This window comes from Stegastes partitus, unplaced genomic scaffold (assembly GCF_000690725.1).
Source record: "Stegastes partitus isolate 25-593 unplaced genomic scaffold, Stegastes_partitus-1.0.2 Scaffold594, whole genome shotgun sequence".
Taxonomy (NCBI): Eukaryota; Metazoa; Chordata; class Actinopteri; family Pomacentridae; genus Stegastes; species Stegastes partitus.
In genome coordinates, this window is record NW_007578325.1 from 3,340 (window position 1) to 29,252 (window position 25,913).

Sequence of the window (25,913 nt, forward strand, 5' to 3'; positions counted from 1 at the left end):
TGTTGATTTGCAATTTTGAGTGGAGTGTGAAAGCAGCTTAGCTCGTTCAAAAAAAAATCATTAAAAAGCTAAAAGCCAGTCAGTATTATCTGAATCCCCGAGGATCTGCAGCAGCAGCTACCTTAATGATTTAAAACTCAACTGGGATTGTTCGGCTTTGAAGTGACACTAACGTCGTCTGTTTGATGTTTCCAGTGTGAAAGGTGACAGTGAAGTGAAATGCAGAGCGTCTGACCCTCAACTGTAAACCTTTTCCTGTTGCTGCGGCACATTGAGGTGACAATACGTGACAAGGTACTCACTGCACTACAGTTTGACTTATTTATCACAGTTTGTTTATGGCGGATACATTCACATGACGGATGTAGAGTCGATTATTTCACGAATGTGTCACAAGAATGGATATGATGTAGCTGTGTGTTTTTCCTGTGTGACTACATGTTATTTAAATACGGCGTACCGTGGGTTAAAATAAAGCGTTTGAAATGTTTCTCTTGCTCACCAGTTGTGGAGTTTGTGAAGCCAACAGCAGCATCATGTTCTACGGTTCTTCCTCTGGGGCCAGTATGTCCCTCCCATCCAAGAGCCGCCTGAAACGCCAGAGCAGGACCTTCACACAGGTGCACACACACAAACACCGACACACCAACACAATGTCATTTGGGTCAGAAGAAACCATCCAAGTAAATGAAGTCCAAACTAAATGGTTACGACAAGCTATATAAAGAAAACACGGTAATAATGCAGCTTTTACTGATGTGCTTGATTGTTTGAAATATTGTAGACACTTAATGCGTTACAAACAAAAGTATATTTTCTGACGGGTTGAAGTTGCTTTTGCGATTAATAAAATAGGTTATCCAGGATATTAGTCACGCTCGAGTCTTGATTCTATTGGATGGATTGCCGTGACAGTCAGGCATTGATGGCGACCAGAGGATGAACCCTGATAACTTTATTCATCCTCTGACTTATATTTTGACTTGAATTCTTTATGTTCTATACATGACAAACACATGCAAACCTTACAACGTCCCAATCACTCTCAGCTGTGTATTTTGTGATTAGCAAGTTTTCTAACACAGTAAACTGAAATGCAATCACATCTGAATAGTTAATTGGTAATTTTTTTAAGAGAAAAAAAAATCCCAGAGCTTCTTAAAATGGAATATTTTCTGGTGTCTTTACTGCTCTATGACAGTAACCTGAATGTTTTTGAGTGGTAGATGAAACAAGACTTTTGACTTTTTGTCATTGTGGGCTTTAGGTATCACTGATCAACATTTTTTTTTTTTACCATTTTCTGACATTTTTTTTTAGAACGAACACCTCATTAACCAATTGAGCAAACAATTGACAAATTAATTGACAAGACAATGAAAATAAGCATGAATTGCAGCCCTAATGTACATGCTAGCATTCTCATTACTCTCTAAGTGTTTAGTTCATTCAACACAAAGAACCACTAACTACAGACTATACACTTCAGTCTTGTTTACGTGTAACTTTTCATTAGACCTTTTTCACAGTAGATATTCTGGCCTGTCCTAGAAGGAAAGACACAGGTACACTTAGTAATGTATGTGTGTACTGGTCCACTGTCATGCCTTACTGGGACACTTGATGGAACTGAGCTGTAACAAAAACAGTGCTTCTCTTCAAAATGTCTGCTGTTAAAAGTCTATGTGGTGAGCATCACAAACAAAACCCCCATCCATTGACATCCAGTGTTTCAGTGAAGATGTCCATCTCAAAGATCCCTAAATCTTGGCAGGTAAAACCAAAGCAGTATGCATCATGAAACACCCCTATAGACATTTTTGGGGGAATTTTGGTGAGCAGACAAGTACTTCAATATACATTGCAAGAACCATACAGACGGACATTAAAGAAGAAACTAACACAAGGTGTCTTTAGAAGGTTGCCAGAACAGCTTCAGTGCTCCTTGCCATTGATTTTCCAAGTCTATGCTGGAGGGATGAACACTGTTCTTCTAAAACAAATTTCCCAGAGGTGCTCAATTGGATTGAGATGTTGTGACTGTGAAGGTCATAGCGAACCATTCACATTATTTCATCAAAGCGTTCGGTAACAGCGTGTGTGGGGCATTGTTCCCCTGGAAGAGAGCACTCCCATCAGGATAAAAATGTCCCATCACAGGATAAAGGTTATCACTTAGAACAACTTTGTATTGATTTACAGTAATCCTTCCTTCTGAGGGGACAAACGGACCCAGACCATGTCAGCAAAATGCCCCCAAACAGCACAACAGTGCCATTTGATCCCCTTAGTGTAGGGGTTAATGGTTCAGGTTTTTCCTTTAATTTGTCATGTAAGACAAGTGATCTTCTAACTTTTCATTTAGATCAAAACTTTTTACTTGTTTTGTACTTAATCAGGACAAATACCTGCAAAGTAAGAACTGTCCCTTCAGCTGTGATGAACTCTGTGATGACCAAGTCTTGGCAAATATGTTTTTATTGTGACTTGGGTGCACAAACTTCTTAATTTGCGTTGCAAGAAATGCTGCACATATTGTCTGTGATACGATCATGACCGTGCAGTTTATTTAGTGATGTTTGTGTGTGGACTAGGTCCTGTACCGAACTCTGAGCTACAGAGACCGTGTCCCAGCAGAAACTGGAACCAACACCCGTGGGGACCGTCGCTCCACCACTGAGCCCCCAGAGAGGCCAGCGGATGACCCTGCCGAACTCTCCACGCAGAGCTCGGCCCCCGGGGTGCTGAAGATTTTTGGAGATGAAATCTGTGCAGGTGCCAACTACAAGAGCGTCCTGGCCACGCCGCGCTCCAGCGCCCAGGAGCTGGTGAAGGAGGCACTCGAGCGTTACTCGCTCAACAAGGATGCTGCCCACTGCTACGTCCTGTGCGATGTGATCGGGCGTTTGGAGGGGGGAGGCGGGATCGGAGGAGGGGGGTGGCGGACTGAGTGCCTGCGAGCGCTGGGGGACAACGAAAAGCCGCTGTTGCTCCAGGAGCTGTGGAAGCCCCGAGAAGGACACGCTCGCAGATTTGAGCTGCGCAGGAGGGCAGAGGTGGAGGAACTCAACGCCAAGGAGAAGGACACCATCACTGCTGGTGAGGAAACACACAAAGTCACACACACACGTAGAGATAGACAGGTACACACACATACACACACAGCAGCAGCTGGTCTAATTCGCTTCCTTTCTTAACATGTCAAACTCAGCAGAAAAGCACAGCTCGTTAGCTCCTCTGCAGCCTGTGTGTGTGTGTGTGTGTGTGTGTGTGTGTGTGTCCGGAGATGCACAATAAGAGCTTTCGTCACAGTTATTATCCTGTGGAGAAGATATTGTTCCAGTGTGTTTCTTTAATACGGAGGAGCTGTGACGACACAGCATTTCATCAGGGTTTCTGTTAGACACACACACTCATTTGTGCACACACAGATTCCAGACAGTGCAGTGGAAATGCATGGACAGCTGGTCGATTGATTGAGTGAAATCTGAAGCCTTTAAAACCGGAGGTGTGGATGGGTGTGAGCACCGGGGTGTTTTTATGAATGACAGATTTCTACTACAGACATCATTTCCCACTAAAGTACCTGCATGACTCTGCTCCCAGCCTCAGAGAGTCACTCTACCGAGGAGACAGAGTCAGGAAACTCAGGAAAACAACTGTTGTGACTTTACATCTGCAATGCAGCAACATGAACACTGATCTCCGCTCAGTCTGTGTGAGTGTGTGTCTCTTTAGGAGCCATGATGTGACCTTTATGTGTAATTGGTTTACTGATTGATGGAAAGTTTACACGCGCTCACTCTCTCTCCCTCGTGCATCCCGTTGAAGAAATTCATACACACTCAGCAAGTGTTGCTTTCAGAGAGACAGAGCAAATATTTTCAGCCTAGCACGTTGCACTTTGTAGCAACACCAACATTTCTCATAAAGTGTGCCAGGGTTTACTGGTTGCTATGTCAACTTCTGTGGCAGCCAGAGAGTCAGTCAGTAATCTCTTATGCTGTTTTGTTTTGCTGTTGTTGGATCATTTTCGCACACTACAGAAGACAATATTAGCCTGTAGAGTGCATACAATCTATAAAGAATAAGGTTGGTGGTGCAACAGACTGCATGAAAAGACTTTTAGAGATTTTCTTTCTCTTGGGGGCATTTCAGGTAAAAGTTGGCATCCATGCTAGATCAATTAATTACAGAGTGAAGAAGAAGATGTGGGTGGATGCCACTGTGAAGTTTGGTTTTCAGGGTCAGTTGTAAAGTCAAACAGGACAAAAAAATTGGCAGAAATGTGTAGTTTTTCTCTTTTAATAAAACCAAGACATGTTTGGTAGCTCTAGTGCTGATCAAAAAAAAAAAAGTGACGAAAAGCAATATAAACAGACATATCACACTTTTCCGAAAGCACGTGACTCAGCAAAGCTTTGACAACACTAAAGTGGCAGAACACCTGATCAGAGAGATCGGGAGGCTGTGCTGTTCCTCAGTTGATACTGGTCCTATTGCCTGCCATTAGCTGCTCATTTTCCCAACTTTGTTCTCCCTTTCTGCTGTCTGCTCGTCCCCGCTTTCTGTTGCAACAACAACAACCTCCAAGCAGCAACCTACCACTTTGAAAATTTCAAATTTTGCAGAGGATTTGTGATCGTGCAGTACAGCAGCCCTGCTAGTTGCTTTTCAATGGATTATCCATTTTAGTGACAGTGCTCATCTCCCTGAGTGCAAATGTTCCACCACAACAATTCAATTCAAATTCAATTCAGTTCAATTCAATTCCCTTCTATTTATAGAGCGCCAATTCACAGCATATGTCAACCCAACAAACCCGATGCCACCCATCACTATTTAGGAACACTGAAGTCACATCCTTTGCTTAGCCTCACGACGACTGTGCAGAATGACACTGAGATGCAGCCCATTATATATTCAACAGAACTGGTTGGAAAAGTGAGACTACTACCAGACATAAACATAAATACAATCATCCCAGTGTTTTCCACTTTTGGAGGTTTTTTTTATTAATCTCCTTGAAATTAGGTTGAATTTTTCTCGAAATTTGAAGAAAAACCTTTACAACACTTTCCGACTTGGCAACTCGATCTGTGTCACAAATATAAAGTTTTATTATTAGAAATGAAGAATTAAGTTGCAAAAACAGATAACTCCATTTTTGTAGATTTTCAGAAAACGTCTTTGTTTGTTGCTTGAGATAATATCAGTCAAACTGAAGCTGAGTGGATTTGACTCAGTAGAAATGACATGACAAAAATAGAGATAACTTAAGTTTGATTGATATTTTCTCAGGTAGACGATGGAAAAGTGGATTTTCTGAAGGCTTGTGAAGATGGAGTTATCTGTTTTTGCAAATTAACTCTTCAAATATTGTTCCACATGCCTTTAGGGTGGTTGTATTTCTGCACACAACTGGTATATTGAATCACTTTTCTGCACACATTTTTCCACTGAAAATTTTTAAGAAGCTCAGTAGTGAATTGTGGATTTGTTGGAACTATTTTCAACTGCGGATTAATACACATTTGGTGTGCAAGTTAGCATATACAGCAGGGCAGTGAATGTGGGATTGGAGGTAGGCGATCTGGGCAAAAAATCCTGACAGAATCATGATCCACGATCTGAATCACATTTCTCTGCACAGAGTTAGTTGACGTCACGCGATCACATGATTATTTGTGCATATGGTTGCCTGGTTACAAAACCTGTCACGTCAACTCAAGACTAAAGGCCCAATTATTTGCATCCTGTTATCGCTCTGATTTAATTCTTAAAGTTCTGACAGAAAGTGGTGATTTGTATCTGCAACTTTACGCTTCTTTCAGGATGTTAATTCACCACCTACTGGTTCCCATTAGTCTTCCACCACGCTGTCCTACACCTCTAACATGCATCCAGTCATGCTATTGGTTAGTGGATGTTGAGTAAGAAAGTTTTAACAGCGCTAATATTCATTTAATTACCGACACAGTCAGTTCGATTCTGAAAAGGGAATCATATGCCAAGTCAAGATTGTTCATTATATTGGATTGTCAGATTGGCCTGATGTAGAATTGACTCAAAATAAACTGTGTTTGTATTAATGACGTGTTAACCAGTGAAACACTGTGGCTCACTGATGTCTCTCTGTTTTGTTTCTGGACTGAAATGAAGCTCCACGGTACACAGAAATATACGATATCACTCTTTGGATTTGGTTTGGAGGAATCACATCATTGTTGGCTTTGGTATTTTCTTGGATTTATTTACTTTGAGTAAAATACAGAGCACCACCAGCCTTATCCTTTATAAGCATTCTTTGCTGTTCTTTAAGACATTTCAGTCACAGCTGCAAAGCTGCAACTTGAAGCTCTTAGTGCATAGTGCCTCAAAATGTAACTGAAATTATAACAGCAGCAAAGAATACTTTCAGTGATAAAACTGCTGTGTCAACTAATACATATTAATACACGTTTTCATTTTCACACTAACCTTTTCTCTATTGTGTTATAGTGTTCACAAAACTCACACACCCTGGAGTCTCTTTCTCTTTGCCTCCGTCTTTCACTTCTCCCCTGGTGCTGGTGTGAGCGTGCATGCTCATGTGTGAATTCTCACATACACTGTTGAAAATGAGATCGCATTTTAAAGGTACTGTAGGATTTTCACTGAACACATGAACACATCACAGCCAAATTAAGTGTATGTCATCCTTCAGTGATGTATTATCCTACGGTCCAATTTCTGCTGGTTTTGCTCACATGACAGTCTACTGCACCAGCAGATTGGATTTCAGCTAAAGTGATCCAAAAATAAAGCGTAAAGCAGATCATACTGTAGCTAAAACTGTAGCTAATTTGACAGTGATATGTTGGAGGAGAAAATCCTGTACCTCACGCCTTTAACTGTGTATCTCACCTTACTAACTGCTGATCACAGGCCTTTTCTGCCCCACAGTGCATGAATGTCTCGTGGTGTGTGGTTGGGGGCAATTCTGTGCTTGGTGTTTTGGATGCAGGGGGTTGTTTTCTCAGCCTCCTCCTAACCCCTCCCACCCTGCTGTAGGGCCTAAAACCCCCCAATTCCTGGCGGCTCTAATGGGTCGGTCCGGGCTGGGCAAACACAGGAGCTCCCCCCTGCGGTGCGGTCGAGTGGTACAGTCCAGCTCTAAAGGTGGGGACTGGCCTCAGGTAGGGTGGCTGTCAGTCATTGCCATGAAGACCACCTCTACCTGCGTTTTCACCAATGCCACCCCCATTGCCAGTGATTTGGAGTGTGTGAGTCAATCTGTGTGAGCCATCGCATGGCCTCAAAGTCGTCAAAACTCCAGTCATGAGGAGCTGCTCGGTTCGCCTTCCATCCGGTTCACTGTCGTCAGCCACATGTGCTGCTCCATCCAGCCCCATTTACTCCATCCGACTGTGACTGATTCACTCCAGCCTGGATTTGTTTTAATTGTTAGCTTCCACTCAGCTCACACATGACTGTTGCACTTGTGTCACTGCAGCCTGAGAAGTTGCTTCAACCAGACTTCACTCATGTGTCAAACATACATGTTGACAATGCACAGACCAAGTTTAAGCACACTGTCTTATTTCCTTCTACTACTTCTTTTCACTTTGCTCCTCTTTATTATTCTCCTCCTGTCCCCTGTCTTGCCCTTCTCTCTCCCTCCTTGTTCTCTTGCTTGCTATTCCTCTCGGCCTCCTCGTAGATATTAATGCCCAGGCTCGTAAGCTCCAGAGGAACAGGGCGAAGGGGACGCTGACCCTGCCCCGTTCCAGCAACTCATCCTTCAGTCGCAGCCTCAGTGAGACCAGCCTCAACCAGGTGGGGCCTCCTGCTGAAGCTGCCATGATTGATTGTTTGTATTCACCGAACTGTTTTCAAAGTGCCCTAAATCCTTAATGCATGTGTTTTTTTCTGTGGGTGTGCTTGCAGCTTGGAGTGGGAGAGGAGCCCAAGCGTTATTACTCCACGCTGCCAGGACCTTTCAGGGGTCGAGAACGTGAGGCAGCCTGCAGCGGCCGGAGGAAAGAGGAAGGGAGTCAAGGGGGAGGAGGGGTGAGGCACTCTCTGTACCAGTCCCCTCATCTCCTGCTGCTACAGGGATTCAATCGGCAGGTGAGGATAGTGAGGAGGTTCTCTTGTTGCGTTAGATTCCTCTGATGATGTGACACTCATTGTCGTGTTTGCTACAGGACTGCCTGGTTTACCTGCTGAACAGAGAGCAGCACACAGTCGGTCAGGAGACTCCCTCAGCTCGCCCCAACATCTGCCTCTTTTCTCCTGACATCCTGCCTCTCCACTGCCGCCTGCGTCGTGTCCCTGCACCCCGTCGCCACGCCGCCAACAACAACAACAAGGGAGAGGAGCTGCCGGAGAGTCAGCGATTCTGCGTCGCCGTGGAGCCTGTGCTCAACGCCACAGTTCTGGTGAACTTTTCCCGCTGCGAGCGCTCCACCACACTGCGACACGGTGACCTCCTCTCCTTCGGAGCTCATTACATCTTTCTGTACAAGGACCCCACAGGTGCTAAGCCTCTGCCGGCGCAAACCTTGGCACGCCTTCGCACGCTGGGACAGCTTTACGACTCAGGGGTGGAAGAAGGAGAAGGTGGAGCTCAGACTTGTAAGATGTGTGGCTCGGTGCTGAAGGACAGAACAGCACAGGTGCTGAGCGCTCCAGCGGTCAGACGCAGCTTCAAACCGCACCTGGTGAAACCGCGCAGTGTGGGGACGACATCAGGAGGGCCGCTAACGCTGTCAGGAGGTGAAGGAGGAGGAAGAGGAGGAGGAGGAGGAGGTCAAAAAAGGAGGCTACAACTGGAGTTTGACCAGGCTCATGAAGACCAGCTGTTGAACAGGATTGTGTCTCTGATAGAACCTGGAGGTTTGTGCACTGATTAACAATAGAATAAAGAATATAAGTCGACAGCTGGATGCAGTGTTTTTATCTGAGATTGCAACTGACAGTTTTTTGACATTGGAAAAATGCAGAGCTGCAACAATTAGTTGATCATTTATCAACTATAAAAATAATTTGCAAGCATTTTGACAATCGGATTGAGTATTCCTTTTACAGGAAAATAAATTCTCTTTAACCGTAAACTGAATATATTTGGGTTGTGGACACAAAGGGACATTTGGGGATATTATCCTTTGCTTCAATGAACTCATCAACATTTTACATTTTTTTTGTAAAATTTTGTAGACCAAACACCTAATCACTTATTCTAGAAAATAATCAACAAATGAATTAGCAATGAAAATAACGTTTAGTTGTTGCCCAAATACACTCACTTCCAACGCTATTTGGCTGTTATTTGCCTCTGAAAATTCTGTGCTCACCTCAATACATTAAAACTGAATAGAAACTTATTTTTTATTATTTAAAAAACAGTTTCAGCTCAGGACACAGTGCAGCTAATACTTAGTGCTGTAAAAAAGAGGGATGAGAAAAATGGTGAAAAGGGCATTTGTTTATGTCTTGTCCCTGCCAGTAATAGTTCCATGTCATCATTTTTTTACCCTCGTCCTTTAAAGTATCGATCATAAACATGACACTTAAAAAAAATCAAGAACAACAGCTCATTGCTGATTCAGCATCCGTGTTCCTCTTGATATTCTACAGACCACACAGCTAGAAAGTTGTTTGGATGAAACCTGTGACCTCTTAGACACTGTGAGCTGCAGGCTTAGATGTACACTGCTAGAGGTAAATAGGAAAGTGTGTTTTATAAAGATCACTCAAACCTGTGTCTTTTTCTCAGGTGATGACCATAAGCTGACACCTGCCTACCTGCTGTGTATGTGCATACAACACTCTGCCTCAACCTTCCCTCCCGGGAGTTTTGGAAAACTGCTGCTCAAGATCGTCCGACGAATCCAGACCATCGCATGGGTCAGTGTCAGCCTGTATAATCTTCTCTCTGTGTCTTAGTGTCTCTGTGGCACGTTGGTCTCTGCTTAAGATGACCTCATGTGGAGAGAAAGCAATCAGCCGTGTCAGGTCAGGTGAATAGTTAAACACAGAGGCATATCACATGTTTTGAACTACTTTACCCTCACGCTCACATTTTGTTCTCACTGTACAATGAACTGTCTGTCTGTCTGTCTGCCACCATAGCAAAGGATTTATATGAGAAATAATCATTTCGTAAATGGTTTTATTCAAACTTTTGATCACCCATGGGCAATTTACATATGTGGAGAGAGATGAGGGGACTTTCTAGTTATTCACATTCTAGAGGAGGCAGTGATGTTTGGGTTATAAGCCATAAAAAAAACAAGATGTTACTTGGATACACAAGAGATGACAACCAGAAGCATCACATTCATTTCCAGTTTTATATACACTTTTAAATATTTGATGTTGCACATTTTCGTTCAAATTGCGTAAGTACTGAAGTTTGATATTCAGCAACAGATAATACTGGTAGATGTATATCAAACTCTGGAACTCACCAAAGAACTGAATCGACTGATGGATGGACTCAGCTTTAGTCGGGCCAATACTAACCCAAGCATCAAAGAGTTTCTGCCTAGCGAGTAAAGAAATGAAATAAATTATTTCAAACATGCTTTTATTAAACAAATTACATGTGAATTCATTTCAAATTAGACATAATAAATATAAGAAATTAAACTTTTTAATCTCCTACTGCTTCAGTTAAAAATTATTATTAGTTTTTTTGTTTTTTTTACTAATTGCATCTGACCCCAGTTCTTGCAATGTGCTTTTTGCACATGTTCATATCATGATGCAGATAGAAGTGCGATTATCCCAGTTCCTGATGTATTTAATGTGTGATCAATTTAGTAAGTTAATGACGGACTAAAATTGATCATTAAAAAATTGCATTTTAATGATGTCGCTGCTCTTTGTCCTGAAGGTTTATGTTTTATTTTAAGTGTATAGAATATATGCTACTTGGAGTTGTTTCAGGTGAGGTGGCCAATTCCTGCAATAAAACACTGCAGGAAGCCCTGAACATGTTCTGCCCTTCCTTCTTCTATATCTTTATTCAAGCTCTTGCTGTTGGTCCGTGAGGTTGTTTTGTTACAAGGGTCATCTTATAGTCAGGCCAGTAGAGCACGAGGTAATTATCAACATGCGTCACTGTCAGCTTGCTAGGTTTTGTAAATATGATAGCGGTATTTCTTTCTGCAGGTTAGCAATAGCGTCATGAAGTGTGCTTCTCCTACGCACATTCTAAAAGTTTAATGAGCACTTAATTGCTGTGTGTGTGTGTGCGCCTTTCAGGAGAAGACAAAGGAGCTGGCTCAGAAGCAAGCTCAGCAGTGAGTATCACTTTCCATCTTGTGTTCTAAAGAAAGAAAGCATGTGTGCTAATGTGCCATGTTTGAGTCTGTATGTTGGTGTGGTCAGTGTGTTAGTGTGTCAGCCTACCTGAGTTTAACCCACCACTCTGTGTGTGTGTGTGTCCATGCAGTCAGGATCCAGCCTCCCTGTCTCTGCTCAGCATCTCAGACTTGGTTCCAGACCTGCAGACTATCTTCTTCTGGATGTCCAACTCCATAGAGATCCTTTACTTTATACAGCAAAGAGCACCAGCGTACACACACAGCATAGAGACGCTGCAAGGTGCACGCACACGCGCACTCACACACACACACACACACACACACACACACACACACACACACACAAACTCTGCGTGATGAGTGTGGAAACAACTCTGCTGAAGAGTCATTACTCACACTGACATGCAGGAGATACTGACACAGCTACAGTCCTTGTGTTGCCTCTCACTGTATATCTTTTAAATATGTCTCCGTCATCTGCGTCTAGGGTCAAAGGAGTCGTTGCTATCGGCGACCATATCAGCCAATGAGGAGGCTATGACTATCTTGGAAGAAGTGATCATGTACACTTTCCAGCAATGTGTCTACTATATCACCAAGGTAATCAGTCACCGTGGTAACGGTGTCATCCCCTTAATGAGCGAGACAATTTTAATCTTGTTTTTAAAAACCGAGCTGGATGAATAATAACAGACCGTTGTTCACACAGGAGGCCTGATTAAGTTGTAACGGACACACACATGCACATACACACAGCGAATGACTAGATTAAATGAGAATATGAGTACGTGAAGTTATTGTGTAATTTCAGATCACCTTCATCATCATGCATCTTTGTCTTTGATGTGTGTGTGTGTGTGTGTCCAGGCTCTTTATGTAGTGTTGCCAGGTTTGTTAGACTGTAATCCATTCCCAGTCGACAGCTCTGAGCCGTGCTGGAAAGGAGGTGTCGGGTTTCCTGAACCTGTACGCAGGGTGCTGCAGGTAAGTAGGAGTGCTCCATTGTACTGAGCAGTTCAGGTTGTCTGGATCACGAAAGTCGAATTTTTCAAAAATTGTCATTAAGGGTCAGGGACTGTGAATAACTGAGGTTTTTGGCAATGTTTTCACACATAGAATTGTTAAATAGCTTGTTTTAAAACCACTGTTCAAAAAATTTCTCACCAGACAGATATTAAGACTAAAACATTTATTTAAATAAGCATGAATGTCTAATATTGCTTGTCTATATTAAATTTAAGGTTCAGTTTGTTCAAAATTCTATCATTCACATGTTTTCCCTCATTGAAAAACCCAGAACCAGAAATTTTTTTTCACATGCTAAAAAACATATCATGAGCGAAACAAGCAGTCAGCACCATAGCTGAGCTTTTCTGCCTTGGCGTGCTTGAAGAGCTGCAGTGAGTGGTGTGGGGTGGGTTGAGAGAGAGGTGAGGACTTTATAGAGCTGCACATTCTATAGGCAGCAACAATGAACTTATATCTACGCCACTTTTAAGCAAGAAGGGATTATTTTCACCAAAAAAAAAGCTTGTAAATATGTAACAGAGATGAGTTATCAAGGTTTAATCAATGATCGGAAAGAGACTGAGCAGAGATTTTAGATGAGCTCAGAGAAATTTTCCACGTTCAGCAAATGAATGGAAAAAGTTGTTCTGCACAGCAAAGCTCAAACATACCAAAAGAAACACAAATAAGGAAAAATATATTCGTGTGGCAGAGGATTTTAATGAAATGAAAAAAATGTAAGCGGTAATAAATAAGCAGTGGAAAAAACAAAAGTCATGTTTTAGCTGTGTGTGGATTAGGGACATGAAAACATTGGGTTTATGTTTTAAAAGTTCAACTTTTATAAGTTCACTATGTTTCAGAATATTGAGAATTTTGTGTTAATAATGTAAACCACCTGTCTTTTCCACATATTTATTACTTATTTGTACCTAACCAAGTGATGGAAACAGATCTAAAATGTTGTTATTAACGAGATTTTTTAAAATCTCATTTAACCCAATTGACTTTTTCAGCCTAGAGAGCATTATTTGAAAGTTCAGTGAAGGGTTTTAAAGTTTTCAAAGATAGCAAAAAAAGCAACAGAATTTTGGATATGCAGCCGTAGAGGTTTGAATGCATTTGATATGATTTACACCATGTAAACATTATATTGATTCAGGGAATAGAGGCTGGTAACACCATATATAGGATATTATACATCTTTTTGTCAATTTATGACAAACAAAAGCAACAATCGATACAGCGATGTTTCTTTCATTACGACGGTGTTTGTGTGCTCATCGACATGTGCGCGCGTGTGTGCGTCTGCAGGTGCTTCAGAGTGCTCAGGAGCTTTTGCACGGTTACCAGGTTCACCCGGAGATCCAGGCTCAGATGTTTGCCTACCTCTTCTTCTTCTCCAACGTGTCGCTGTTTAACCAGCTAATGGACAAAGGTAGGGCAAAAAAAAAAAAAATCATGCACACTCACACTCTTTCTTCCATTAGACCTCCCTCGGGGGTTGTATAGTTGTTAGCGTGTGTGAGGGAGAGAGAGACAGTGAGCGAGAGTGTGTGTGTCCTCGTGTCCTTGTCAGCATTTTGACAGTGACTAACCTAGATTTGTCCTCAATGCCCTTCTCCTATCTGCATTCTGTTTCCCCCCCCACCCTCCTCCTTCTTCTTCTCCTTGCCTTCCTTCTTTCCATCTGGCCATCAGGGGGTGAGACAAAGAAGAGTAGAGGTGGGGTTGGACGAAGGCGAGAGAGGGGAGATAGAGGAGGGGAGGGGCGAAAAAGGGGCAGAGTGAAGGGTAAAGGGCTGCAAAGCCGTGCAGTAGTTGCGACGACCTTGCTAATAGTCTATTACCTCGTCTAAATACAGAAAATAGTCGTTTGCCGGCAGCTATATCTGTTGGTCCAGCCACCTCTCCACTCCCTCCCTTCATGTCTGGAGCCACACACACACACAGACACACTCACAAACATGCCATATGTCTTCATTAGCTGCTGGAGACAGGAGAGATCACATGTCTGGCAATGGGAGAAGGAGAAATACCTTTATATTCATGCAGGGACTACATGTCCCCCATCTCATCTCCACCTCCCTCTATCCCCTCTCCCACTCTCTGTCTGGCTTTCTCTCTCCGTCTCTCTCTCTCCCTCTCTCCCCCTTTTCGTCGCTCATTGATATTTCTCCGCTGATGGTGTCCATGGTAACAGCAAAGTGAGTTTGTAGCAGGTAACGCTGACGTTTGCATCGGGGCGCTCCGCGACTCACACACTCACATTCAAAAACACCGTTAGGCTCATAATACAGCTCAGGGAGGAAAGAAAATCAAGATTAAGAGATGTAATACGGTGGAGACGCTCCTTGTTTGTGTGTTTGTACGCTGTGCACTTCACGCACCTTGCAAACAGATTATAATGGATAGCTCTTAGTTGTTTGGACTGTTTGATCGAGGGAGTACGATGGCTTTTCTCTGTTTAAAGATGTGTTTGTAAACAGCTGCTATGAAGCATCATGACACCTTTGCCAGGAGGTTAAGTGATGTCTCGTCTGTTTGCGATGCCTCACACATAGATTACTGTATGCCTAGACATAAGCCTATTACAGAGGGGAGGGTGGCTGCTTGCATCCAAAACATATGGCAGAATATTTGAAGGGTTATGTGTGTGTGCACTCTGCAGATAATGCTGCCAGTTCATTGTCTGCCTGAAGCTTCCCGTCACGTCTAACTTGCAGAGAGAGACATTCTGCTGAAACATGTTCAGCTTAAGGCTGGAAGTAAAGCCCCCTTTTCTCTGGTATTGTGCGAAACGTGTCAGTGGCACTAAGTATTTTAAACTGTACCTAAAGCTACTGTTCATTGTTTGATCAGAATTATAATTTATTTCCTTCAAAACAAAATAATCTTTTGCAGTGCTCACGAATGTCACATTTTGTGTGTCACATAAAGAAATAGATTCTTTTTGCATCCAAAGGAGCATCTGTTGAGTTTGGCTTCATGGACTTGACGTCGATTTTTGAAAACCCTGAATTTAAACGGCAAACTCTTCCAATAAAATAATAATAATAAAAATCTAGCCAGTTTTAAACTCTTTTGCTTGTTTATTTTATTGGTCCTTGCATTTTGTGAGATTTTAATTTTAGAAAACCTCGCTCATGTTTTCATTTTATTAAACCAATAATGTTTTTTTTTTTTAAATTGTAAGGATTAATTTTGACACTCAGAGGTGTCTATATTGACATGTGTTTGCATCTGCATGATATAACATTCTATTGTATTCTCATTCTATTCTTCAGGTGCAACGATCAGACGGTTAATCAGTTCATCATTTAAGGCATTTTTGAGTAAACTGCTAAATACTTCCATTGTTTCCCTAAAGTATGAGGATGTCCAGTTTTTCTTTGGCTTAACTGATATGCGATTACTTGGAAGTTTAGACACTAATCATTTTGTAGAACGAATTAATGTTCATTCATTTAGGAAAATAACATGCAGATTAATCAATAACAAAAACAGCTGCAAACCTACATGAAGCACATGTAACATGACATTACATCAGACGGGAGTTTGAGTAAGAAAAGCAGAATATAGTTTTTAATCACGTCATTGCAATATTCACAGCTGTTTGAATTTACTATTGTTGGAACTTGTTGAGTGCAGATGGAAACATTTTGCAGCTACATGTCCTCTCTTCGTATGAGAGAAACGCGTTTTGTATATTGTCCCTGATTATATAAAAATAAGTATTTGTAAGCAGTAAAAAATCTTAAATGACACCCAGCTGGAGTCCAGTTGTTAGTCATTGTTTGTACCAAAGCCCAGCTGAGGCCTGAGCTCACTTTGGGGGGTATTTCAGAAAGCATTAAAGCATTATGGCTGCAGTGAGGTAATGGAACGACAGGCTGACAAACTAAAGGATGCCAGCTTGACAAATGCTAGATTTAGAGTTATCGCTTGCTTAACTTGCCACAAAAGTTCCTTTTAGTTCTTTGATGTGTTGAAGAGAAAGAAAGGATTACACAAGCAGGAACACAAGCTGTGTGCTGGTTTGTTGGCAAGTGAAACACAAACACAGTCGGCTAAGCCCTTCTGCAGCAGTGCATTTGTATTCTGCGAGGAGCAGGCGGCTGGTGGCTGTTGCTATTGTTTCACTGACTTCAATCACAACTTAATTAAAAATTAATGTCTGTATTGCCGTGCAACACACACACACACACACACACGCAGACATATTCACAGAAGCACACGGTCTGTACTTTAGTCTGCCGTTCCTTTAGACATGCACACACCCTCAAATAAAAATCTGCTGCAGTGTTTCTGATGAAATACCAAAAACACTCCCTTCCCTCCTGTGTGCCTGTGTGCAGGTCCATCTCGGGGTTGGTTCCAGCGTTCCAAGGTGCTGCAGATTCAGGCGTGTCTGCGGATGGTCATGGAGTGGGCGAGCAGGTCTGGTCTGGGACATCTGGCTGACAAATTCTTCACCAAACTCAACAGCACTGTGTCCATATTGGCCACCGCCCCACAACAGCTCACACAGGTAACACTCGTATCTACAGTTTCAGTCAGGATTTGTCCTTCTTTGTTTTTATTTCATGAATTACACTTTGCTTGCTAGCACTAATTAGGTGGGAAATCATTCAAATAAACCGAAAGCTTAGCATAATAGATTGCAAGTTTAACTTCAGCCTAAACAGTAGAAGCCAACAGTATTGTTATTGACACCCTTATTGAGACACAGGAAAGCCTTGATTGGTTGAAATCAATTTTCTCAACTGGTTTCCACACATCAAAGGGAACATTGTTCATGAAGCAAAGTGACTTTGATCAGCTATCGATGGATAATGTCCTACACAGGCTGCCAATAACAACTTGTGATTGCCCTCAAATCGTCTGACCTCCCTTGGTTGGTTAGCTGTATTTAAAAGGACCTCCCAGGAGTTGTGATTAATTTCGCCCTTTCTGTCTGCAGGTGGGTTGGCGAGCATTGTCTAGTGAACACCCAACTCTGAAACCAGTGCAGCTCCACAGGATCCTGACTCAGTACCAGATCACAGCAGAGATAGGCTCGGTCCCAGCATGGCAGCCCAGCAGCGAGGACGAGGCGTACATATACAGGACAGGTACATGTGTGACTCTGTCAGGGAGGTTGTGTGAATGTATTGTTGTTGTCAGAAGCATTGACAAAATTCATGTTCTGAATATGGCCTGAATCTCCTAAGATCTTTGTTGGACCAAACAGTCATCAACGTGATGGTTTACAGGGGCAGCACAGGAGCATGAAGGTGCAGCTTGAACAAAATTACAAATGAATGAGCTCATGGACTTTCGCTGCAGCCAGTTTCAGTCTGCATCAGCTTACATGCACAGTGTCATGGTTTGGGTTCACGCCCTGCTTTTCATTACTCGGGATATATTTACAGGACACAGAGGAACCTGATTGTTCATGTCATTGTATACATGATTGATCTTATCCAGTTTCTGACTGTCTGTCTTCTCTCGCCTCATTATCACCTGAGCTACTTTTGGTATCTTTGCTGTTGTTACCGCTCTGTTGGTGTCTGACCATCAGTGCATGAACAACAAATCAAATCGATCCTCCACGTTAACTGTGTCTGATGTACAGCTTAAACATTAGGCCATCATGACTGTATTTTTTTAATGATGGTTTATGTAACATGAGCTGAGGGTGCACTGCTCCAGAGAGCATTTTCAGGTTACTGTCAGAGAATTTTCTCGCTAAGAGAACTGACTTTAAAACAGCTTTGTTTGTGTACAAGTCTCTTCATGGTCCAGCACTAAAGCACATCTCTGACATGTTATTGCCATATGAACCATCTTGGGCACTGAGAACCTCAGGGAGTGGTCTCCTGCTGGTGCCCAGAGTCAGAACCAAATGCAGTGAGGCTGCATTCTGGTTTTATGCAGCTAAAATCTGGAACTGGATTTCAGAAGATGTGAGACAGACCTCAACTCTGACAATGTTCAAATCCAGGCTGAAAGCAGTTCTATTTAGTTGTGCATATGATAGCTGAAAGTATTTTATCTGTACTCTTCTAATTAATGATTGTATTTATGTTTTTATAGATTGATTTTATCTGCCTCTTTGCTTTTAATGTAATTAATTAATGATTGTGTTTATGTTTTGTGGATTGACTTTATCTGTCTTCTTATAGTTTTGTGTGAAGCATTTTGATTTACCTCGGGTACGAACTGTGCTATTCAGATAAACCTGCCTTGCCTTGCCTTACTTGAAACCAGGATAAGCGCTTATCTTAAGAGAGATTCCTCTTAAATCCATAACAGATGCAAGTGTGCATGCCAAAGCAGAAATTTGTGTGGCATCTAAAATTATATTTTCAAAATTTACTTGAATACAGTAACTACAGTTAATTGCAACTAGCTGCACCCTCGTCAGTTATTGTGCACACAAATGTTTTAATCTTCCATATTCTTCTGTGTGTATCCAGTCCCTGCACCATTTGATATAGAAGCAGCACCTAATTATCAAAATGGCCTCGTCGTTTGCCTGACAACTTCTATGACTTTTCTCAAACATTTGTTTTAACTTTTCTGAAAAAATCAATGATTTATCACAAAAAAGTACCCAGTCAAGTGGGCAGAATATTCAAAGATATAGTGCAGCTCATCCCTGACAGATTGGAAGCAGCTGAAAAATTAATTCAGAAAAAGTTCTCTTCAACCTGAAACCACTCCCACAATTTTTACTCTCCATATATATTATTTTTACGGCAAAACATAGGAAAATCTGCCCTCTCTTTCACAGTGCAGTCGGACTCATCGGATGTAGACTCCGGGTATAAGCCTGCTCATGTCAAAAGGTGTTTTCCTGTCCTTTTGCTATCTGCGTGTTACTGTTTTCAAAATTCACTTCATTACAGGGAACCAACAACAACAACAACCTCTGGGCAGTAACCTACTACACTGAAAATGTCAAGTTTTGCTTTGAAACATGCAGTAAGGCAGCCCTGCCAGATTTTATATTATTTTTTTAGTAAATTATCCACTTTAATGACCGTGATCATCTCCCTAAGTGCAAATGTTCCACCAAAAATAATTCCATCTGCCAAAGTTGCATGCTTTGCTTAGCTCTGCCCAATGTGAATGTGACTGGTGTCAAGAACTACAAACAAGTCAGAGTGTTCTTCCCATTGCTGAATGATAGTGATGTGCAGCCAGACCATTATGTTCTACAGAACGGGCTTGCTAAGCGAGACTACTCACAGCGTAACTGTCTAAGCCAGCAAAATATCTGCCCCACAGACTGCAATACAAACTGTGACCCAGATTTTCTAGGCAAAAACAGAAACGACCCATCTTGACTTAGGCCATTTTCCATATTTTTGACATCAGGGACACAAATGAAACACAGATGGCTGCAGTAAAGTCTTGTTACTTCACCTAACCTTGGTGATAGGAGTTATGGCTTTTGTCTGAATTGCCGGAGTTTAAGAGGCGCACCGAGCCAAATCTTAGTGAATTCTCAGACTGACTTGGAGGAAATTTTGCAAATGTCGTAACTGTGGCAACCTTAACTCTGTGGCTACACAAAGCTGATGGACGTTTAGTAATTAACAGCTTCTCTCTGTTTACACACACACTGGAAGGGCATTTCTTTTATACTGCTGCTGAAAGCTGTTTACACATTACATACAGCACACATTGGTTGACACACACTGTAAACGTTTTTTTCTTGAAACACTGTTTTAGTCCAGTTTTTCTCTGGAGTCATTCAGCAGTTCATTTCAGTTGGTGGGTTCCACACACACAACCAGACGCACAGATACAATCATGTTAATATCACTTCAGAGGACATTATATTGACTTTCCATCATTTGCAGGAATCTTAACTAAAACCAAACCATAACTACTACCTGCCCAACCATAATCACAATCATAACCATAACCTAAACTATATATAGAGACAGACAGACAACATAACAGACATCTTTGTGCCCAGATGCAAGTCAAACCTCAAAAAACATAAGGGCTTAACAGAGAGTTTTTCAACTATTCCAACTCATTCAGCAGCTCCTCTGTACAAAGTTAAGCTTTAACTTTACAGCAGCAAGTAGCAAACAAACGACGGCGGCAGCAGCAATCCTGCTGCAATTTCTCCTAGTTGGTTTTAAATGTTTATCATGTTGGGAATGTTTGTGTTTCCTTGAAACATCTCACAGCTGACAGAGGAGCTGTACAGCAGCATGTATATGTGTATACGTGTGTGTGCGTATGTGTGTGTTAACGTCACCTCTTGTGTGTGTTTAGTCGACCTCCTGGAGAGCTTTGAGAACCACCCTCCCATTGTGCTGCCCAGCGCCGGCTTCAGAGTGGACCTGGACAGCGAGTGTGTAGAGGACAGCATCTACAGACAGCTGCTCTACATCCGCCACTACCTGTGGGGGCTACGCACCAAGACGCAAACGCACACCAACACTCCCAGCGTGCACACACACTCCAATGGAACCAACACAGCCGACTGGCCCGATGTTCAGGTCAGAAAGACTCACACACACACACACACATACATACACACACACACCTAGCAGTAATCCAGGCCATGTGCCTCAGCAGCTGTGGTTGTTGAGGAGTTCCTCATAATCCCATAAATGAAAGACAAAACCCTCTACTCCAGCCAACCCGCACACATACACATACACACTCACAGAAACCTAGACATGGTTAAATCACGGTTAATCTGATTAGTCTTTAGGCCGTCTAATTAGTGGGAACGGCTGACTAGACCATAATCCCTAGTGTTACCGCACCCCTATATGCACACAAACACATATACATTCACAAATATGCTGAATGGAAATCGTGTCTATGACAAGAAGTAGCATTTGAATTTGAATTATCTCTAATTGCCGTATTGTGTCTAGGAACAAAGCTTTGTCTCTATTGGTCTACTTTGTGTCTCGATAAAAGAACGATTTATTTTCCTTTCATTTGCTCCCCATTGCATCCTCACTTCAGAGCTCAGATTGTCTTCTAAAGTCTGTCTTTATCTTGACAACACAGAGGGAGCTGTTACCTCCGGCCCACAGCAGTCCCCGCTCTGGGGGTCCTGGAGACGAAGTGACAACAGAGACGGGAGAGGAGAGAGGACGGGACAGACCCTCAAGCCAATCACACACTCACAGCCTCAGAAGGAACGGCACTGTTCACCACCCTCGGACAGCGAATCCGGACCCGTCCTGCCTTCTCACCCCTCCCAACACCCCCCTGTACCCGGAAGGAGGTGGGGTGCCCGGGCCCATCATCGGCACCAACATTCAGACTAACGGCTGCACCAGCAGAACTGTGGCAGAATGTAAAAAGGCCAACGGACTCATCACCAATGGACTGGAGGGTAGGTTGAAACATTTTCACAAGGTGGACAAAATAACAAACCCACAGGAGCAATATAATATAATCAGGTACATGAAAACTACAATCAATAGCCTTTAAAATAAGAAAACACAGCAGTGTAGAAAAATAATAATAATAATAATATAGCATAAGTTTTATAGAAGCACCATTTTTTTGCTCTAATCACATGATTTTATAGTGTTTTTCTTATTTTGTCCACCCCAAATGTGCAGTTTAAAGTTTCAATGTTGAAGGTCATTTTACATACTGGGGATGCACTGATTCACTTTTATCCATTCTTTTTCTCCTGGTACCAGTTAGGATACCTCAGCTCAGGGTATCAGTCAATACTCGGCGCCATTGCTCTCTTTTTCCCAAATGTAGAATCCGTATATCTCACTGTGGCAAACCCATTGCGATCATTTTATGGAAGGTAACATGAGGCCAGGGTTTGCTGTGGCTCTTAAAACTGAGCCTGCTGCATAACGGCATTAATAAAGAAACTGGAATTGACATTGATCAGGCACGTTGCAGCCAATCCTCGATCCATTTAAAAATTAATTTTGCTACAGTCTCTTTTGGATCAGTGCATCCCTATAATATAACCCAATATATCATCAGTACATAATGTACAGAGTGCATAAATTTCAATGCTGCACATTTAACAACACGCGCTGTCTATTAGATAAAGTTGGTGGTGTTACAATAAAATTTGCACTTTCCTAGTAGACACCACGACATCAGCTGCTCTGTGTCTCTCTGGTACATCTTCACTTCACTTTAAGGTTAACAACAGATGCACAAAATGAATTATGTTATAAATGTATTTAAAGCTGCATTATTCTTTATTACATATTTATTTAAATTGCTTTAAGTTATTAGATCCTGAAGAAGCGCTCTTTCATCTTGCCTGTACGACTGTGCATGTACAGCAAAATGACAATAAACTTGATTAATCAACATTATTTATTTTGGTCAGTGAAACTTCAAGTTTGTATTGATTGATATCTATTTAAATGTAAATTTATATTATTGAATAAATAACCACAAGTGTTATAAAAGAGGTCACTAATAGCAATAAGCCCTGTTTTGGCCCGAGCATTTCATTTAAGAACATATTTTCTGTTTGATTTCGTCTCTGTACACTCATCAGTTTTGTTTCTGTTATTTTATGCAACTCCTGTAACCTACTGTACACTAACTGCTCAACACCAATTGGCAGCAAAATTAATTGAACTAATTAGCTAAAGACCTGGAATTTTCTGATTTTGAGGTTATCACACGATTTCAAAGTTTTTCCCACCTTTCATTTTTAGGAATTCCTCTGCCCCCTAGTGGCCAAAAATCAATTAATGCAGCTTTAAATGTGTCCGTCTTCTTGTGCACTTCTGAAGTGTAAATGCTTGAGCTTGCTGAAATGGCAGCAGTATCTCTCCTTTGCACTCTTTACGGTGTAGCGAGTCTGACCTCTGCAGGCTCTTGTCAGAAGCACATGTGTGTTACATTACTTGTGCAGCTGCGCCTCTCCATGTGTCTCTGTATCTGTTTCTGTACGTCTTCTGCACAGCAACACTTTTGTTTGTCCGACCCCATAGCGAGACCCTGTGTGTGTTTGTGTGTGTGTGTGTGTGTGTGTTTTGTGCTTTTGAATGTCTGTGTCCTCTGCAGGGTGTATTAGTGGGTGTGAGTTTCCTTTCCCTGTATCCTCCCCTGGCGCCCCTTCCCTTCCTGATGACTTATGTGTGGTGTTTGTAGTGGAACTGGACAAGGGACCCTACGGACTGGGAATGGGACTCATAGACGGCCTGGTAAGTAGACGCTCAGTCAAACCCAGAGTTTACATCCTACCTGACTTGTTGAGCCATGTTTTAGATGTGTTTTAAACAGTTGGTCTTGAACTATTGTTGGTAAAAATGAGTGTTTAAAAAAACAAAATATGATTAAGCTACAGTGACCATTTCTAGAGCTGCATGTTCATATAATCATATTAACAGTAATAACTAACACGTCGTCACACTGGATCAGTGTACATGCACACTGAGACTGTCTTCCAGTATAAATGGAAACAGAAGTTAATTTTATTTACTTTATTTTTTCATTTACTGCTACATGTCTATACTTTTTTTGTTGTTTTACTGCATTGTATTGCAATTCAAAATATGAAAATATTTGTTATTCATTTAATGTGTGTGAAGAGTAGGCATGCCTACACGTGCAATTCATTTTCAGTCCTGTATTGTATAATTTAAACCTGACTATTTTTAAACGCATATTAATGTACACTGTTTTCAATGAGTACAACTAACCTTTATAGATTTAAAACTCAAGTCAAGTGTTACCATTAGACATTATAGCCAGCTCTGTTTTGGATCCATTTCCAAGTTTTCTCAGTCAGTTACTTACCCTCACTGAACCTTTCATTTAGTTTAGTCTCTTATGTCCATCTAACACCACAGGCAATGGCATAGGAAGTAAAAAATAATCTGAGATGACAGACAAATGGGCGACAACTCAACAAATAGTTGTGAACAAATACGATGGATCCACGTAAAAGTCAAAGAAACAACAGCAAAATGCAGTGTTTGCAGGACTCACAAAGAAAGATGTTTCAAAAGGTGCTGGACTCACGTTAAGAGTGGCTGATGTATGAACATTTATTAATGGAAGTAGGTGCCTGAGTTACTGTAACCTTTAGGTTGTCTTTTATTGGCAAACTGGGAACATGACTTTAAGCAAAATGACTGATGCTGTGTTTACCTGCAGTTCATGACACTTTGGTTTTAAACTGGGAGATGTATAATAGATGCCTGCCACTGGCCAAGTGTTTGCCATTGCTGCGGTATAAATTGATTGACCTTCTCCCTCCTGCAGCACACTCCTCTCAACGCTCCAGGCATTTACATCCGCACCCTGATCCCAGACGGGCCGGCTGCGTCCGACGGCAGACTGAGGATCGGAGACCGCATCCTGGCCGTGAACGGGACCAGTCTGATCGGAGCAGACTACCAGAGGTACGGAGCTGTGCCGTGTTTGTCCGTCACAATGGGCTGCTGGAGATGAATGACACTACTGAGCGATATTGACATTGATGACATAGTGAGCAGTCTTCCCACAATGTTAACCATACCCACTGCTGTCAGGCTCTTAAGCCAATTGATTACTTTGATTGATCGGTTCAAGCCTAGACAGTGATGCCCCGTTATCCTCACTCTGTCTCTGCTGAGCTTCATGTAACTGGACTCTGTGTTTCTCCCTCCACTTCCTCTCCACGCAGCGCGGTGGATCTGATTCGTCTGGGAGGAGGTCGCCTGCGTTTCCTGGTCGCCAAGTCAGACCCCGAAGTCTCAGAGAAGATCAGCGCCTCGTCCTGCTGACCACCTCCACTGCCCAGCAGAGACAGGCCCGACACAAGAACACAACACAGGACTGGAGAGGGAACGGCGAGGGACACAGACGTGTGCATTGATAAACAGGGTACACACACCCATACGTACCTACACCACATGAAATATGAATGTGAAACCTAACGTCAGCACAGCACAAAGCCAAGCAATCAAACTGGAGATGACACTCCATGACTCCACTCCACAGCTGCCAGACCTGCTTCCCTCATGCTGGCTCCTACTGGGTTTGTGTAACAGACAGAATCCGAAACCCACTGCGACATCAAAGGAATCCACAGCACGGAAAGTTGCCTAATTAATCAGCGCCTGCGTTGTTCAAGGTCTCACCAGCCTGTACGCAGTGTGATGTGGTTTAAAGCACAGTAGATTCTCATCAGTCAACCCTTGGAGCATGTGTGACTTTTTTTCCCATCTACATTTTAGAATCGTTTGTTAGTAATTCCAGATGTAAATAGCATGGTGAAATAGCTACACAGCTCTCAGACAAAGGGACTCAGAAACAGTTGGACTGAAACTGACGCACTTCACAAGTTCAAAAGCATTTACAGACAGAAACACCCGAGCGCAGCCTCGGTGAACGCTGGAGCGGACCGTTTTATAAAGCCGTTTGTTATAGCGACTCCTAAAGCACTACGACCGTCTTTTCTGAATGAATGTTGACTTTTGTACTGGAGAGTGGATGAAAAAAAAGACAAGAGGAAGCAAGAATCTGAAGACAAACAGCCCAGCTCTCCTACATCACATTTAACCTCATCACTGGATTTTACCTCCGCTGGAAAAAGAAAAAAGAACTGTTGATGCATCATAAGGGGATGTGTAGCTG

The 25,913-nt window shown here is 42.3% G+C and overlaps 1 protein-coding gene across 1 annotated transcript; it reads left to right on the top strand.

Annotated features, from left to right (window-relative positions):
* The first annotated feature begins 536 nt into the window (after positions 1–536).
* Positions 537–25,586, top strand: radil (Ras association and DIL domains). The gene is made up of 19 exons (XM_008289120.1): positions 537–620; positions 2,595–3,099; positions 7,054–7,161; positions 7,703–7,818; positions 7,930–8,112; positions 8,190–8,880; positions 9,761–9,891; positions 11,254–11,291; positions 11,444–11,595; positions 11,803–11,915; positions 12,183–12,299; positions 13,638–13,761; positions 16,682–16,854; positions 17,287–17,437; positions 20,604–20,830; positions 21,357–21,687; positions 23,355–23,494; positions 24,558–24,697; positions 24,961–25,586. Exons 1-19 carry the CDS (start codon positions 537–539, stop codon positions 25,058–25,060), a joined length of 3,624 nt encoding a protein of 1,207 aa, XP_008287342.1. The 3' UTR covers positions 25,061–25,586.
* The last annotated feature ends 327 nt before the right edge of the window (positions 25,587–25,913 follow it).